The sequence below is a fragment of the Daphnia pulicaria genome, chromosome 1 (assembly GCF_021234035.1).
Source record: "Daphnia pulicaria isolate SC F1-1A chromosome 1, SC_F0-13Bv2, whole genome shotgun sequence".
NCBI classification, from domain to species: Eukaryota; Metazoa; Arthropoda; class Branchiopoda; order Diplostraca; family Daphniidae; genus Daphnia; species Daphnia pulicaria.
Genome location: NC_060913.1, coordinates 32,945,580 through 32,963,780, shown reverse-complemented (window position 1 = coordinate 32,963,780; position 18,201 = coordinate 32,945,580). Strand labels below are relative to the sequence as shown.

General features: G+C 43.3%; 4 protein-coding genes and 1 long non-coding RNA gene across 5 annotated transcripts; 2 read left to right on the top strand and 3 right to left on the bottom strand.

Moving 5' to 3' along the window:
• Positions 1–487: 487 nt before the first annotated feature.
• LOC124322077 (liprin-beta-1-like) lies at positions 488–1,943 on the bottom strand (the record flags this gene model as incomplete). The annotated part of the gene is made up of 6 exons (XM_046784262.1): positions 488–551; positions 618–746; positions 820–1,028; positions 1,095–1,466; positions 1,534–1,784; positions 1,858–1,943. Coding segments are annotated over 6 exons (1,077 nt in total), but the record flags the coding sequence as incomplete, so codon positions are not given.
• A 6-nt stretch (positions 1,944–1,949) lies between these two features.
• LOC124320822 lies at positions 1,950–2,728 on the bottom strand. The gene is made up of 3 exons (XR_006914046.1): positions 2,649–2,728; positions 2,112–2,274; positions 1,950–2,018 (listed from the first exon to the last, which is right to left on the bottom strand). It is a non-coding gene; the product is annotated as an uncharacterized LOC124320822 (long non-coding RNA).
• Positions 2,729–4,708: 1,980 nt separating this feature from the next.
• LOC124322061 (E3 ubiquitin-protein ligase HERC2-like) lies at positions 4,709–7,401 on the top strand. The gene is made up of 6 exons (XM_046784261.1): positions 4,709–4,775; positions 4,845–4,882; positions 6,717–6,806; positions 6,925–7,088; positions 7,162–7,348; positions 7,390–7,401. The coding sequence occupies exons 1-6, from the start codon at positions 4,736–4,738 to the stop codon at positions 7,399–7,401; spliced, it is 531 nt and encodes a 176-aa protein (XP_046640217.1). The 5' UTR covers positions 4,709–4,735.
• A 68-nt stretch (positions 7,402–7,469) lies between these two features.
• LOC124320818 (E3 ubiquitin-protein ligase HERC2-like) lies at positions 7,470–9,346 on the top strand. The gene is given in 8 exon segments (XM_046783717.1): positions 7,470–7,492; positions 7,494–7,651; positions 7,733–7,766; positions 7,843–8,080; positions 8,148–8,366; positions 8,368–8,651; positions 8,720–8,771; positions 8,898–9,346. Coding segments are annotated over 8 exon segments (1,242 nt in total). The 3' UTR covers positions 9,132–9,346.
• Positions 9,347–9,438: 92 nt separating this feature from the next.
• On the bottom strand, positions 9,439–10,947 carry LOC124320819 (transmembrane protein 205-like). Its single transcript, XM_046783718.1, has 4 exons — positions 10,804–10,947; positions 10,539–10,738; positions 9,872–10,029; positions 9,439–9,762 (listed from the first exon to the last, which is right to left on the bottom strand). Exons 1-4 carry the CDS (start codon positions 10,914–10,916, stop codon positions 9,460–9,462), a joined length of 774 nt encoding a protein of 257 aa, XP_046639674.1. The 5' UTR covers positions 10,917–10,947; the 3' UTR covers positions 9,439–9,459.
• Between the last annotated feature and the right edge of the window lie 7,254 nt (positions 10,948–18,201).

The window sequence follows — 18,201 nt, the reverse complement described above, 5'->3', positions numbered from 1 at the left end:
TTTACTTGATATTTTAACCAGATAAATACACAAATATATACATGCACAAACACACAAATCAATGCATCACTTCTAATGGATTTAATTAGAAAAAGTTTTAAATTAGTACTATAGACGTTTTAGAAAATTATGTCAAAATTAAAGAAATTCCTCATCTTTATAGTTCTTTACTGCCAACACATCTTAGAAAATTAGAATGTTGGATAAAATTAATTTTGAGAGTAACGTTGCAACAAAGTGAAAGGTTTGTTTAAAATGTATTCTTTGTATTTGATTGATTGCGTAGATTGAGAGACCATATTAAAGAACAATTGGGACGAAACGCAGCTTTACTTTTTCAAGCCAAAAAGTGACATCACCTCGAAGGCGACCACATACGACAAATCCTTCTTTAGCTAATGCAAAAGGATCTGGATGAAAATCTTAATCGATTATAGTAAAGCTGCTTAAATTTTTCGCTACAGCTGTAGCTACTGCTTCTTTTTTGTATTGTCAAGACGATAAATTCAATCGACTGCCCTTCACAAGTCGGTCGATTTGGTCATAGGAGACTATTATGAAATTTGAAAATCAAGTTATGTTTAGTGCCGTAGTGAGAATTACAAATGACCGATTACCTTTGGGGAAGAAGTTTTGTCATTATCTAGATCGGACGAATCGAAAGGTGGGCAAACCCAATCATCAGAATCAAATTCGTCCGGTTTTCCCTTGCGGCGTTTTAACGTGAACTGTGATTTCTTTATGATCTGTAAAGTAAAAGAAACCCAAAAAATTACAGAAACACTTTCAATGATAAAAACGAATAAATAACAAACTGACTTTGACTTTGGCAACAGGAGTCAGAGGAGGATAGGCCGATGAAGATTCCATTTCACGTTTTGCTTGCACCACTTCCCGACCGACCAATTGATTAAAATGCGTGGCCAAATGCCGACGTAGCAGCGTCTTACCCTGAGGAATTGACAATAACGTGGCCAGCAGCTCGGCATTAAAGCGAGCCTCGTGCACCAACAAACCACCATGGACACCTTCAAAAGTGCAGAAATCGTTAGATCACTCTTACAGAAGCTTATACCAGAACATCCACGTCATACCGGATCCCCTCATGTTTGGAGCGTACTCGGACAAATCGACAGCTCTGAGCCATTCCATGACGCGGTGATTCGTCCAAACAGCAACTTGACCGGGCGTCGGATGAGCCGGATCTTCGGGAACCGAACGCCGTTGCAAACAACTCGGGTTGTAATCGTTCAAGCGCAAGACTTGGATTCCACGCCGGATGCAGATGAGGTGAAGCAGGTTCGTCACTTTTAGGTGGGTGCAAAGGTCGTCGACCGACAGCAAATGAAGCATTCGGCCATCCACTCGACACTCGAGGAACGCATCTTTGTACTGTGGCAAGCCGATATCATCTAGCCAACGAACGGCCCACTGATGGTCCAATTTTCCGGCGTGCTTCAGCAAATCTATTCAAGGAAGACACGGAATAAAGAAAAGTAGTTGGAAAGATACCCCCACCAAGATCTCTCGTACCCGGGAGGATTGGTACAAGTGACATAGGATCCTGAGCTCGGCCTTTCGCTTCTAGGGCAAGGATGAGCTTTTTCTTGTGCAGCGGATGTTTGATGGACAACTCCTTTTCGATCTCGGTCACTGGAACTTCTAGCAATTGTTGGCCACGACAACCCCAGCGCTGTACTTCACTCACGTACAAGTGTAAGCCCATGTCGTGAAGCCAAGAAGCAATGTCGTCGCTGGACCACTGCGGGAAGGGAAGCTCAGATCTAAATGATTCGTGAAGTCATGATCAGAAAGTAAGACTCGAGATAAAAATCGAAGGAAAATCATCGAACATACTCCTGGATAGGTTTGATGGTTTCAGCTGGACCTGGAGATCCATTTTTCCAGCCTAAACGTGGCCCGCTGTTGCCCGAAGCGTACCCCCACGACGGAAATCTTCGGTTGAGAGAGGTGTCGATGGATCACCTTCAAGAGCGCCAGAATTAGCCCGTTTTAATCTTAGTAAAGCAATAAAATAAATATTAATAATAAATAAATAATTCATCGCAACTTTGAACGTTCCAACAAATTTTAGCTGATCGAGTATTTACTTATCGAAAATTTTCTTAAGACTTCCACGCGGCTGCTTTGAGAAGCTGTTGAGCGATGGTGAATGCGGTGATGTGGGACTGTTGAACGATGACTCGGCCATCACATCATCCCGTTCTGCCGAACTGGCCGCCTCATCTTGAAGACGTTTTTGCTCCGTTTCAGCTGTGAGTTATTTTTTTTTTTAAGAAAATGATATTAGCGATCAATATAGATGTGATCAAGACATGGTTGGCGATTGAGGCACGAAAACAATCACAAACATGCATTCGACCATGCAAACAACAAAAACAACAACACAAGCGGCCATGCTTTACGGAGGAACGAGCATCGTTGACTAACTGGGAAGCTGAGAAGCGCCAGACAGAATAAAAAATGGTATAATGACAACAATAATTTAAAAAAAAGAGAGAGAAAAAAAAATTGGAACTGCTAAACATCACTCGCTTTCGGTGAACGGATATTTCTGACTACAAAGGCAAGCCAACGAAAAATAAAAATTGTCATTCGGTGAGTGAGAAGGATTCTCTCTGTTTAACCTAGATTTGGGGCCGAAGTGCTGCGTTTGCTGTTGACGCGGAGCGAGGGGAGCTGAAAATGTTTAACAAACACCACGGCAGAAGGCGCTGGCAGGAGGAGTCTGGCCCGACGAAAATAATAAACAATGGAGCAGACATATTTCAACTAGTACACGACAAGAGAAAATCAGCTTCTCTCACTACCTTGGGCGATTGCATATAGGAAGGTCGCGGCGAATCCGACACCTGATGCGACTGGCTCGACTGTAAAGACGTCGCCGAATTGGCTGAGAGCAAAGCCTGCGGAAGTCGCCCGGTAATTGGGTAAAAGTCGATCGTTGATTATTTCAATAAGATTTCGAAAAAAACAAACAAACATTACCCGACGTGGAAGTTGGACGGCCGTCGGAGGAGGTCAAATTTACGGTTGGGGTCACAATCATCGAGGGCAGCTTGGTGGTGTCGAAGGGGCTAAAGTCAAAGTGCCGACCGTGTGTGAAGCCTTGTCCGTCCTCCGCCCCATCCAGCTGGCCGGTGGCGAGCAAACGCTTTTCGCCATTACGTCCGACGGAAGAGTCTACGCCACTGGTTGATCACCTGAAATAATTTTCAATATCAAATTGATATTTTATTAAATTTTTAATCGTCAGGATATGGAGCTGGTGGTCGGTTAGGCATTGGAGTAGCAGAGAGTTTGACTGTGCTGTCACTCTTGGAATCCCTGCAGCACGTTTTCGTTAAGAATAAGTGGCCGTTAACTCTGGAGGCAAGCATTGCCTTGCACTCTCGTCAGAAGGTGAAGTCTACAGCTGGGGTGAAGGAGAAGATGGCAAGTTGGGTCATGGAAACAAGCTGTAAGGATCTCTTTCATCATTTTTCATTTCAAATCTTTCAATTTATTAAAATGATTTGATGTTGTTTGGCCAGACCCTGTGATCGACCCCGAATCATTGAATCACTTCGTGGCAAAGATGTGGTGGACGTCGCTTGTGGCGGTGTCCACAGTGCAGCCATCACCGCCTTGGGTGAATTGTACACTTGGGGCAAAGGTCGCTATGGTCGACTCGGTCACGGAGATTCGGATGACCAACTGAAGCCCAAACTAGTCGAAGCTTTATTAGGTAATGGCCGAGCAAAAAATAGCTTACCTGTGCTCTTTTGTGTTTTTCCCAGTTGCGAATTGTTTTGACTTGATCCTTATTGTTTGTTTGTTTAGGTTATCGCGTAACGGATGTCGCTTGTGGATCTGGAGATACTCAAACTTGTGCAATCACCAATGAAGAAGGTGGAAATCTATGGTCGTGGGGAGATGGCGACTATGGAAAGCTGGGTCGAGGTCGGTGCACAAAGTTTCTTCAAATTCATTTGTATTGGCGATTGAATGTATCTCTTTTGACGCTGGTGTTGAGAGAAGGGAATTAGCATTGAACATGCGAGTCGGACCAAATAAGTTTACGTAGAATGCAGGATCACAACGGAGTAGAGATTGGATTTCTAGTTGAAATATTCCGTGAGGCAATCAATGAAACCATATCCTTCTCTCTATAGTTCCTTGCCTCCCATTTCATTTAAAATGACAAGTTTTCGCGTGACACAAGTCCTTTTTGCATGTCAGACTTTAGTTTAGTTTTGAAGGAAAACTAATTTTCTTGACATCTTTGAGCGCTTAAATTAATATTAAATTCATTGCGCTACTTTCTATGACCTAGTGCAAGACATTTGCGTAAACCTGAAATAGCTTCTCCCGCGTTAAGATCGCAAGGTTTATTTGTGTAATACGATGAATTATTGTTATCACTTAATAACATATTCGGTTTTTATTTTTTAAAGGCGGATCGGACGGTTGCAAAATTCCGACCAAGATCGAAAGTTTATCGGGTAAGTGACGACGTGCTTGGTTTAATTTTTTCCACGAAATACTTGCACCATCCAATGTTGTTTGTTTTTCTTTTCGAAATGTCAATAGGTCTGGGCATCATAAAAGTGGAATGTGAAAGCCAATTTTCGGTGGCCCTCAGCAATAATGGATCGGTTTACACTTGGGGTAAAGGCGACTACCACCGTCTGGGACACGGAGTCGACGAGCACGTCTGTCGACCTAAAAAGTGATGATCCTTCAGGGAAAGAAAGTGATATCCATCTCAACGGGTAATGAAACCAAAAGTCGTCAGCATTCTAATTTTATACTCACTCGTCTTCTCATCTATTTCCAAATAGGGGCATTGCATTGTGTTGTTTGCACCGACCAGGGCGAGGTATTTTTTTTTTCTTGTATTGCAGAGGCGTTATCAAAATTGATAGTTGCCTCTTTGTATTACAAGGATTATTAAGCAAAGAACATCAAAGAGAATACTATGGCTTAGAGGTGGCTAGGATACATTGAAGGGCATGTTTGGAGTAGAACAAAACGTAAAAAAAAGGAGAAAAAAAAATAAAAATAAACAAATTAGTTAGGATACAATGTGGGTGGTGAGTAGCTCATGGTTGGATTTGTTTGGTTTCAGAATTATGGTGATATAAGCGATTATCCAGGATGAAGGGAAACGTAAGTGTCTCAAGAAGAATGTGAATATAATATGGGTGGGTTGCAAGAATTAACGAAGATGACAGTTGGTCGATTCCGACGGAATTTGTGAGTTATAGGGTGGAGATGGCGGACTCTAGCTCGTACATAGTGATTGGAGGAGAGTGGACAAGTGGGGTGAGATAGAATATCGTCGTTTTTTCAGTTTGGGGTGTATGGCAGTCGGAGGAGGGTAGAGCGGGTTTACAAAAGTGGCAGGCGAAAGCTTTTGCTATTTTGTTGCCGGCAGGCGTATAATATCAATGAAGGAAGTATCTACAGGGGTGAATTCACATTCGTCGGGGTCTCTGTCTAGGATATTTAATTTTTTTTTAGCTGTGATAGCGCACTCCACGGCCTTTGGAGTCGGTTTGGGAGCTGCCCCAAAGTTTGTTCTTTGCATTAGTGTCAACATAGAAAATGGTGGTTTGGGCGTAGTTTTTCAGGAGATTGCAGAGGGCGTATAAAGTTTCGTCAGGGTTTTTAATTGTCGGTCTTAGATATAGGCAGATATGACGTAAATGGATACGGAGTTGCGTATAAATTCGATAGCAGAGACATTTTTTGCTGACAATTTAAGGCAGAGGTGGGCATTTAGAGAGGCTTGAGCAAAACTAAGAGCGCCGTAGGCGTGATCGGTGTTTAAGTTGTGGTAACATTTATAGCCAGGTGGGACATTTGATATTTTTGGACTTGGCGTAGGGTGGAGGTTAACATGAGAAGGAGGCATATGGTTCGTGTACACATATAATGTTGTAATTTTTCAGTCGTAAGTTGGGCTAGAGAGGCGGAAACAGCCATTCAATGACGATTGTTAATTTGGAGACAGGAGAAAGTTGATTATTGAGTTGAATTATTTTTTTGGGACATGATTAACAGAAGAGTTGTTCGTACCGCCTTAGCTCTCGTTGTTGTTCTGGGCAGGATCGGCATCCCGAAATATGATTACCGTTACAGTTGCAGCACCGTAGAGTTTCGGAGCAGCATTCGTGGGTCGGGTGGTTCATGGCACACCTTTCACATCGTAGTTTACTGCGGCATTTTGAGGCAAGATGTCCGTAGCGGCAGTAGTTGTAGCAACGACGGATTTCGCGTTCAGGGTTGACTGCCACGGTAGCGTAGGAAGCTCCAGTTTTTGAATAGATTCGCCCACGGGATAAAGCTTCATCTCTGGCGTCACGACTGTCGATCAGGAGCTTGACCAGAGATTTCCCGATCCTTTTGTTGGTGAAAATTACATTGGCTCTGGTCACATGACCTTTAAGGCAGCGATTACCGTCAACGCTGTTGAGGTCTGCGATAATATCAGCCGGTCCGGAGTAGTTGGTCGTCATAACATCACGGATGATCATTGTATACAGCTTTTTCGGGAGTGATGTGGCGCTGATAATTTCTTTTGCAATCGGTTCAGAGTTTGGCGAGGTATGTTGTTGTTGTTTGTTTTTTCTGTTCATGCTAGTAGCTGTGGTTGCGACGCTATAGTATCCATGTTCTCGAATAAAAAAAATTTCATTATTTTCCTCAAGGTCTGCACATGGGGCGATAACGACGAAGGTCAACTAGGGGACGGAACTACTACTGACATTCAAAAGCCTCGACTGGTGGCTGCTTTACAGGTAATCATTTCCTTTCAAAAGTCGAATGGCAGATGCAATCATGTTACATTAGCAGATTGAATTTGATAATCTTTGAAAACATTTCAAATCTATTTCTGTATTCTTTTTTTCTAATTAGAACAAGAAAATTAATCGAGTTAGTTGCGGTTCAGCGCATACTGTTGCCTGGAGCACCTGCAAAGGATGTTCGACGCCAGTTGCTGGAAGCAGCCGCCTGCCAACCAGTATACCCTTGCAATATGATCTGTTGAAAGATATCCAAATACTCGCGCTTCGTAATCGGTAAGTAATTCGCCGGAAGGGGGGAAACAAATCTAATTTCGATCCGGAGTAAATACTTGTCGTTGTTGCTTAGTTTGCTATTGCTGCATCATTTTGCCGAAATCGTGTGCCCGATATTACGGATGCTACCGCTGGGAACGGTCAACTGCCAAGACATGGATGGAAATGTGCTGGAAGAAACGGAAGGAGTGCTTTGCGGAAACCACGATAGACTGAGAGGCATTCTCATGGCGTCCGCCAAAGAAGCCGCTTTTCGCAAAGTAATAAATATAATTTTTATTTTCCAACAGAAATGGAGTAGTTTATCAGTTAAAATTCAATTTATCTTTATTAATGTTTTATTGAATTTGTATTTTAAAATGTCCGGTTGTACAGGCAACGATGATTCGAGATCGCCAACACGGAACTGAATCGAATTGCCCTCAGACGATCGCGGGCCACTGGAACGTCAGGCAACGCGGGTCCAAATTCCACTGTCTTTGCTCAGATGGCCAACAAACTTTCTCTGCTGACTTACGACGTCCTCATGTTGCCCCACAGGACGTGGAAAGTCAAATTCGTCGGTATTAAACTTCTCTTTTTGATCCTTTCAAAGTTGTTCCAAAATAGGAAGTCCGTTAGTATCAAATGATTTTAATCCGCAGGAGAAAGCGTCGACGACTGCGGAGGCGGATACAGGTAAAACATTTTGACTTTACTGGACACCATCCAAAATTGATAGACTAAATTGTTATTTTGAATTGCGGATGCACAGTGAAAGTATCGCCGAAATGGGCGAAGAATTGCAAAACGGAAGCTTGCCACTCTTGATTCTGACTCCAAGCGGTCGTGAAGAAGCGGGAACCAATCGGGATTGCTTCATTTTGAACCCGAGTGCCAGCACTGCGCAGAACCTGAAAATGTTTCAATTCCTGGGCGTTTTGATGGGAATCGCCATCCACACTGGCTCGCCGTTAAGTCTCAATCTCGCCGAACCTACCTGGAAGGCCCTGGTAATTTTCTTCGTTAAACTTTTTTGTTTGTCCATCTAAAAATCCCCAATGATGTTTTTATTAAAAGGTTGGTTTACCTCTGAGCTTGATTGATCTGAATGAAATCGATCGACACTATTGGCCGGCACTCTGCCACATTCGCGACTGCAAAGACGCCGACGGCGATATGACACTGAGTCAACCGGATTTGCCCTTCTCGACGAGTTCAGCTACGGGGCACGAAGTGGCCCTTTCACCTCACACGCACCGGCGCATCACCCGCGACAATCGCGATCTCTACCTCCAAGCTGGCCTTGCATTTTCGGCTCCACGAATTCGACCCGCACGTGCGGGCCGTCCGCCAGGGGCTCAGTCTGGTCGTGCCCTTGCCTCTGCTCTCCCTGTTCACTGGAGCCAAGCTGGAAGCCATGGTGTGCGGATCACCGGAAATTCCGCTGGCCCTGCTCAAATCGGTGACCACCTACAAGGGAATCGAGCCTCACTGCGCCCTCGTCCGCTGGTTCTGGGAAGTCATGGAAGAGTATAGCCACGTGAAGCGATCCCTTTTCCTCCGTTTCTTCTGGGGCAGAACGTACGTGTTTTGGTTCCTTTTAATCACGTAATTCAAAATATAACTGATTTGATCAAAACTTACTCTAGAAGTTTACCGAGGACGTTGGCGGACTTTCGAGGCCGGGATTTCGTACTCCAGGTAAAAACTTGTGGGGTGATTAATTGTGAATTAATCAAAAACTGCTGTCATAATATAATTGGAACTTCTTTAAATAGATGATGTTCAAAATTCATCTTTAACTTAATTCTGTTTTTTAATCTACAGGTTCTGGACAAGTATAATCCGGCCGATTACTTCCTGCCAGAGAGCTACACGTGCTTCTTTCTGCTCAAGATGCCGCGTTACTCTTGCAAAGCCGTTCTGCGCGAGAAGCTCAGCTACGCCATCCACTTTTGCAAATCGATCGACAATGACGAGTACGCCCGAGTGGCGGCTCCCGAGGTTCTCCTCAACCCACCTGCTCACGAAGACGACGTCGAAAATGAAGCAGAAAACTAAGCCTTTTTTAAATTTATTATTATAATTCACTTGTCCTCAATGATAAAAATTGTTATTATAAACTTTAAATAAATTTTCCTTTTTTTCTCATTTTCTCTGCCGCTTGTGTTTAATGTCACACGTACGAATACAGAAAACTACAAAACATCTTTGGGGTGAGAAATTGTTGCATAAATAATGTCCATATATGACACCTTAGACTTGGCTGCAAGCTTTTTCGTGACGAAAAAAAGTCGAGAAGAAAACGTGTGTGTTGTCAATTTTAGCTAAAGCTTATTTTGTTATGTTTTGTTTCTCTTTTGGTTTAAATTTGGTTAAAATCGAGTTGTTAGTGATGGAAAGAGATTTTAGAGGCGAGATAGTACAAGTGGAAGGCGTTACAGGCGAGCGTGACGATGTTGAAGACGGCCACGATGGCGTGGAGCTGGCGAAAACGTTGGCACGTTCGGCTGTAAGTGGGGCACTGTTTGAGCAGGGCGTCCGTCGTCGACGGCAGCCTCGGCCCGGCTTCCGGCCCGTGTCCGGCGGCCCGCTCCAGAATCACTTTGGCTCGAATGCGCTCAAGCAAACTCGGCACGACGATGATGCGGGCAATCAGCGGGCACAAGCAGTTGACAATCAAGCCCACAACCTGGTGAAAGAGAAAAGCTTATAATTCGTTTCTTTTTTGACTAGGCAGAAAAACAAGGAGATGGAAAGAAATAGGAAAAAAGAAATGAGAAAAACAAATCAATATTGACCTGGTAATTTTCTTGTGACGACCAGAATTTCTTGGTCTGGACGAAACTAATGAGGACGGCCAGCCCAGTCACTCCGTTGAGAATCATGTACTTCGGTAAGAGAGCGCTCTGGACGCAGGCAAACGTGTGACGCGGCAGAATGAAGAGCAGAACCAGGCCTATAACAACAACCGTACCCAGACATGTCGTAACAATCAGAAATTATTGCCAGAGGGTCGTGACTTTGACTAAATACAACCAAACGTATTTTAGTTGGGATAATATGAGATTGAACGCAAACAGCTAGCTGTGAAGGTTATTTCATTATAAAAAAAATACTCAAGGGGAAGGTTTGGGTAACATTTGCATATAGGGCGAGGTGGAGAAAAGTGTTGGACGAAGGACAAAAGGAGAAGGGGCGACAACAACAACAACCAAATTTCCCGGAACTGCCCTGAATGTGAACCACCTAGGTGTATGGCAAAATCAGCATTTCTCCTAACGACACGCTGAGTTAGCGCGAAAAATAACCGCTAGTGCAAACTGGTATACGGTCGTTATATAACAGTCGTAACAAGCCAAATAACACGGTGCAACCAGCGCCAAACATTTCACACTTAGTTATTATGTAAGCGAAATACTAAAAATGAATCTTGCGGATGAAAATAATAAGCGGTGGGTATAGTACCTGAAATGAATGTCATCCACATTTGGGCGCCGAACAAGATGCTGAATGAGGAGAGATAGAGAAGCGGCCACAGTGTAGAGTCGGCCGTCGGTTGGATTACAACCAAGCTCGATTTACTACGAGGGTAAAATAGCATAGCCAAGGCTATGACGGCCGACAAGATGAGCAAACGGGCCGGTTGAGTCGAGCGCCGGAGTACCCTGAGCAAATGAATTAATTATTTTTATTAAAATCTAACAATGAGTCGATCAAACCGGTGACATACTTGAAAACGTTTTCCAGCGTGACTTCGGCGTTTTCCGTTTTGCGGCTCTTGTTTGCCGGTACTGGCCTCCTCCTTGATGAATTGGGAGCAGATGACGCAAGAATGCTCCTCATCTTCGCTGCTGGTCGTTGAAAACTGCTGCTGGACGGACGGCGGCGGCGGAGGAGGTGGGTGAACCGAGTCGGCTCCTGCGGCCGGTCGGGAAAGAGATTTTGTTCATCACCGGACAGAGCGCTGATATCCTTGGAACTGCCAATGACGAAGTTAGGCCGACGGGGAAAACGGCGAATTGGCAGTGACGTGATGGGCAAATCGTCGACGTCACCCCCCTGGTTGTCACTGACAATCTGGCACATGGTGTAATATCAGTCGTGAGTCTGCTGCTATTTTCTTCTTAGCTCTCGAATAGTTGCCCCGTTTGCTGATTGACTGAAAAATGAACCCAACGGCTCTAGTCCCGCCAGTCTTTATACCGGCAATCTTGGTCCCCCGCCCTTTTCCCTCAGTTTCCTTCGCTTATGATTTTTCGCTTTCGCCATATCCAATCGCTTCTCTCGCGCTCTACTACGCAAATATGTCGACGAATCGAACCGAGCGCGAAAAGAAAAAGAAAAAATGGCAAAAAGAAAGAAACGAAAAAGAAAAATTCATTGGAAACGACGTGGTTGTTTGTATGTTTCAATCAGATAAAGGATCTCGATGGATTTGTTTGTGGTTTGCTGGCCTTTTTTACGGTTATCTTTCTTGGCCAATTTTTGGGTACGCATCAATCGCCAATGGATCGACAGCGCGTTCAGCAGCAGGTTCTCAACAGCAGCAGCAGCTCTCTTAAGACTATAAGTTCTCCCCGGACGAAGTTAGTCCGGGAGTCATGCGGAGCTTTGGGTGCTGGCAAAATAAGACAATTGCTTTTGTGCAGCAGCAGCAGCAGCAGCAGCTTTCTTAAAATGAAGACAGTCATCAAACAGTAGTCACATGGCGAGCGATGGATAAAAGCCAGAGAGACAATTGAAATTCGACAATGGGTGATGGCCGTTTCGGTAGCCCCTTTGTCAATCGCAACAGCAGCACAAGTCCGGCTGCTGATTTGCAAAGATTCTTATTTGTGCTTGTACACCGTGTGCTGGCCATAAGTATATATTGGACGTGTGGGTTTTGTTTTTAAGAGAAGAGAAAAAAAAGGTTTTTTCGTCACAGGTAACACAGGTTGACGAAAGCGCCATATCTCGCCCCCGTCTACCGCATAAGGATAATGCATAATCAATTGAACGACGCGTCTATGTGTAGTTATCATAAACAAAAGTTCTCCGCACTGTCGTCGTCGTCTTCTTTCTTCGTCTTCTTTGGTGAGATTCCAACTTTGATTGGCCAAGGCAACGCGCCCTCACGATCACTGAATATTATTCGAATCGAGAAGTCATCAGCGGAGTGACGCAATCAGCCGCAGGAATGCGTGATCGCAGCCACGTAGCTATAGAGCTGCGAAAACACAAACACGCAAACACTTTTGCCGAGTGCCATTATTGCGTTAGATATACCGTAGTAGAAAAGGGTTCGGACGCAAAACGGAAAAAAACACGTCGAGATAATAATTAAAAAACGAATCGTGTAGAGAGACCTGGAAATTGCGTGGCATTTCGAGAATTCTATTTTTTGGGAGTACATAGAGACGGACGTGTGTTGATTACTGCAGCGGAATTTGATTAAGGCCAAGCCTGCTGATACCGGCGCATTTTTAACTGGAGCAGTTATACTACTAGTGTGTGCTCCATAATCAACGGACCATAATCAATTGATCATTTCATGTGATTCCGCCTTGGCATGTATAATATAGTCGGCAGTAAGTCTAGTCTCCTCTTCTATCGATCTATATCCGGCCGTCTAGCATCACCCCATATAACCATACACGCGCCCGGGCAATGCCAACGGACCGGCAAACCATATACGTTTCAGGATTAAATTTCAAAAGGGACTATAATCTGCAATTATGAATAAATTTTACCGGTAGATGGAGAAACTCTAGTTACCATAGAACAAGTATTATGCCTACTTATATACCTACTTCCGCACTTACGTCAATGGTTTTTCAACAAAAAAGATTGGACGACATTGGAAAAGTTAAACAAATTAAGGTAAAAAACGAATGGAAATTGACGAATCCCACGGATGACGGACTGATCCTTTGATACCTCATCGGGAGCATGCGACAGCCGAGAGACGGCGTACTTTCGCACCGTTGAATACGTGAAATTTGGTCCCAGCAATTCCAGGGCATCTTCCGGGTCGATTGGGGCCCAACGATTCATTAGATCCACGGCTTGACGGGGATGAGTAGCTTCCCTAACCCTAGAACGCTGCGGCGTATAAATGCAGTGCCCCATCTTACCAGCTTCAGTCTCTCGGGTTGACGCACTTGGACAACACGAAATGGAACCTTCCCCCAAGAAGCGAAGACTGATCTCAGTGTTTTGACCAAAGAGGATCAGGAAGTCATAAGGAAAATCACGACTGCGTTAGAAAAGCACCTCCGACTGAAGAACCTTCAGAAGAAAGATGTAGAGGACGAGCTAAAGGAACTAAAGGAGGTTGTAAAGCGAGATCCTTCCCTTCGTCTGTATGTGAAAAATATTGGAGTGGGTGTGCCCCTCGAGGCCATTAAGGTAGTTTCTATTTTATTTAGATAATTGCAAAAATTAATTTTTTTTAAGGAAAAATTTTCGGTTTTCGGCAAGGTGATGGAGGTAGGAGAAAACCCAAACGCCGGATTGATCCGCTCATTGACAATCACATTTTACTCAAGGGATGCCGTTCTCGCTGCTTTACATGTAAGTTTTTTCTATTTTGCCAATTTTACTTTTTATTAATTGTTTTAATTTTTTTTCAGCATCCAGAACCAATTTTACTGAATTCCGTAGTCCTCAAAATCACCGCTTGGCGTCCCGAAGAAGAAGCTGACCCACCTGGTGCTGGTGGCGCCACCTGCAAGCCTGGAAGCACCCGCCAATAGCAGTTCAGTTTAGCCAACTATCCAACTTGTTGATATGCAATAAAATGAAAATTCGTATCCCCCCTTCCCAAAGTTTGGCCTTGTTCCGCGTATGTACCGAAATGTATATTTCGTCCTCTTCAACTACTTTCTATTTCTGAGAAATACTAATTGCAACGTTGCTGAAATAGAATTTTTGCGTGTATCTTCTGTTTGTTTATAAGCCCTTCCTTCCGGTTGAGTACATGCGTGAACGGTTGTTAATTCGTTTGGCTATTCTCTGTCATGCAAATTTAACGTCAGAACTTGTTATTCTGGCGATTTCGTTGCTGAAGTCTACGTAAGGTTTGTAAAATTTCCTTATCTCAACACCAGATTTATCGTGGCATTCTAACCAGGCGTGTCGCAATTTTTTTCATGTTCGTTCATGCAGAGGGCCAGAATTGACTACTGGAATTGGCTACCAGATTTGGCTGCCGGAATTGGCTACCAGAATTGGTAGCCAATTTCAGTAGCCAATATTGGCCGTAGCCATACTGAACTACCAGATTTGGCTGCCGGAATTGGCTACCACAATTGGTAGCCAATTCCAGTAGCCAATCCTGGCCCTAGCCGATTCCAGTGGCCAATTGGTTACCACAACTGGTAGCCAATTCCAGTAACCAATTCCAGTAGCCAATACTGGCCCTCTCAGAGAGGAGTAGCTTCCCTAACCCTAGGACGCTGCGGCGTATAAATGCAGTGCCCCATCTTACCAGCTTCAGTCTCTCGGGTTGACGCACTTGGACAACACGAAATGGAACCTTCCCCCAAGAAGCGAAGACTGATCTCAGTGTTTTGACCAAAGAGGATCAGGAAGTCATAAGGAAAATCACGGCTGCGTTAGAAAAGCACCTCCGACTGAAGAACCTCCAGAAGAAAGATGTAGAGGACGAGCTAAAGGAACTAAAGGAGGTTGTAAAGCGAGATCCTTCCCTTCGTCTGTATGTGAAAAATATTGGAGTGGGTGTGCCCCTTGAGGCCATTAAGGTAGTTTCTATTTTTTTTAGATAATTGCAAAAATTAATTTTTTTTAAGGAAAAATTTTCGGTTTTCGGCAAGGTGATGGAGGTAGGAGAAAACCCAAACGCCGGATTGATCCGCTCCGTGGCAATCACATTTTACTCAAGGGATGCCGTTCTCGCTGCTTTACATGTAAGTTTTTTTCTATTTTGCCAATTTTACTTTTTATTAATTGTTTTTATTTTTTTTCAGCATCCAGAACCAATTTTACTGAATTCCGTAGTCCTCAAAATCACCGCTTGGCGTCCCGAAGAAGAAGCTGATCCACCTGGTGCTGGTTGCGCCACCTGCAAGCCTGGAAGCACCCGCCAATAGCAGTTCAGTTTAGCCAACTATCCAACTTGTTGATATGCAATAAAATGAAAATTCGTATCCCCCCTTCCCAAAGTTTGACCTTGTTCCGCGTATGTACCGAAATGTATATTTCGTCCTCTTCAACTACTTTCTATTTCTGATAAAAACTAATTGCAACGTTGCTGAAATAGAATTTTTGCGTGTATCTTCTGTTTGTTTATAAGTCCTTCCTTCCGGTTGAGTACATGCGTGAACGGTTGTTAATTCGTTTGGCTATTCTCTGTCGTGCAAATTTAACGTCAGAACTTGTTATTCTGGCGATTTCGTTGCTGAAGTCTATGTAAGGTTTGTAAAATTTCCTTATCTCAACACCAGATTTATCGTGGCATTCTAACCAGGCGTATCGCAATTTTTTTTCATCGTGAGTTTCCTTCATTATTTGCGCCACATCAGTTGTTGGAAAAAGCCCAACACTTGTGTAAAAAAACACATTAATAATATTTTGTCGCAGCTGTATTTACCTGAATCTAAAGAAAGATTGCACTGAGACCGGTTTTCATAAGCGCATGTCTGTGCAGTGCTGTAAATTTTGGCCATGGTGCTTTATTTGTTGAAATTTAAGGAAAAGTCGCGCCTTTTTTAATAAATGGTGAAGGAGCAACCGATCCTTCACCATGACACAGGGTGTTATCGACATTATCAGGACTATTTCAATCATAATAAACATCCGTAAAGGAGAAAATGAATACAATTTAAGTACGTTGTGACATTGAGAATTTGGAAGGGGAGAAAGGCGACGTGACATTTCCGAAAGGTCTCAAAGGGAAAATGGAAATGAAGGAGTACCGAAAAGCACAGTATAAAATGTAAAGGATCCGATATCCTTTATCACCATTCCAATACATAATTTTTTTTATTTTCATAGATTTCAATGTCCATCACCGAATAATTGGTGTTTTATTGTATGTGATTACAAATGTAATGTAAAAAGGCATTTTGAAAAATTGCATCCAGAAGACACTTAGACTGAGGATCAAGAGAAGATGAATCCACTTTGCGATGTGGCTCTTAAAAAGGCGCCGTCAAAAACACCATTCATCATTAACCATCAATCCCGTTGCAGAACCTATTCTTAGGCGTTCTAAAAGAATTTTGTCGTTGAATGTCCCCGCGGAATCTCTTTCCTCAAAATCTCCTCTCGGATAGACGACAGAGAGCGAGAGAAATCCTCCTGTCGATGGGAGAGCGTGACGTGTTCTGCCGTTTCTAGAAAAAAGGAAGACGGGTATTGAATTTGGGGGTGAGAGAAGGCAGCTAATAAATGAGGGAGTGCAACATTGCCACGTAAATTTTGGGAGATAGTTGAATATTTAGGTGTTTTATCTGGCAACGCAGCTTGGAGAAGCAGGTGCGGGTATGTATTTTCAAAGATCATTGAGTAAGAACAAAGGAATAAGCTCGCTCTACTCCTTTGTTTAGTACGCGCTTACACTGTTCTTGTTTACAATTGTTCTTACTCCATGATCTTTGAAAATACATATGATAGCCTATCGTCGTTCGTCGAATTCGTAATTCTTCGAAAACAACCTTGATTTTCAACGTTTTCCCTATAACTTTGAGTCTTATCGGTTGACGGTGAGTGAGTTTTGGGGTCGCTTTCATCGAATTGGGATGGAATCCCTATCGGGAAACTGCTGCTTTTGAATTCATATTCATTCCAGTTGATTTTGAATCCACTAAGGTAGTGCGAATCGAATGTGGCGATTTTAACCATCAAGTTTCTTGTTCAGAGAAAATTGAATTGGAATGATTATGAGTTTGGCTAATTATGATCTACTGGACTAATCCGATAGGTTTCCCGATAGGTTCCATCGTTCACGGTGTTTAGGTGTTTTTTTTTCGTTTCAAGCCTTCGTGTTCGGTGATATCCGTGTTTTTTATCCTTTATCACGACTTTTCATTTGCCAGCAAGGGTGACTTAGGTACAGGCGGGGCGCGGCCCCCACTGCTAATCAAATAATTTCCCTACAAGACGCCCGCAAATCGCATACCGAAAGTAAAATCCCCACAAAACGTACAACAATTTTTGAAGAACCTTTGTAGAGATTTCTAAAAAATATTTTCCTTAACTCTCCGAGAGAAACAGCGCCTCCTTCTGAAAAGAAATCGACTGAAAACCCCGAAAACAGCATCGAACCGTTGGAAAAAGTTGTCTTCACACCGTCCTGGGTGGGAGGTGGTTGGGGTGAGTGGGACGAAGGTGGTGTGCTGGGGGCCGTTTTGCGATAGAATAGCTATCGAGAAATTCGTCAATATTTCCTCTTTCGGCAGAGTTCCTTGTTTGAATAGATGTGATGCCTTCTTTATAATCACTAATAATCTTCCTCAAACTTAAAAAAAAAGAAATGTCAGAATAAGAACAGGATAAAATGAATTCGTTTGTAAGGGAAATCGCGAACATTTAATCCGTGCAAATGCCCATACGTTTATAGATGTTTGTAATATAAATGTAGTTCACCTAGCCAATAGAAAGAGATAAATTGTCATGTCACGAATTAAAAAATCTCAACAGTAGCCTCAGCCCGGCTGGCCCTTTGCGGAAGACAAAGCCTGTGCTGCTTAACAGCCATTTCACTCCCCGCGTTTTTTTTCTGGCCAAGTTTCGCATTGACGGAACCACTCTTGTTATTTCCCACATTGGATCATTTCCTATTAGATTCCCATTTTCGTCACCAATTTTGGGTTTTAGATTCATTCGCAAAGTTCCGTCAAATTGTTCTCGATTTCTTTGGGGAAATGGCTCAATATCGTTTTTTTTAACATGCTTGAAAATGTTTACGCATTTTTTAATATTGTAAAGTATATTAGATGGGATGGGTTAAATTTGCACGCTAATGAAACAGGATTTGCGACGCAAACATTCCACAGTAATGCCCATATCTGTGTTTGGGACCACTTTTTTTGGTACGCGCAAAACGTTTTGCAGACGGTCTCACTTAAGACGAAATACAACCAAGGACATGGTTGTTTGGAACCCCAACCAAACAATCACAAAT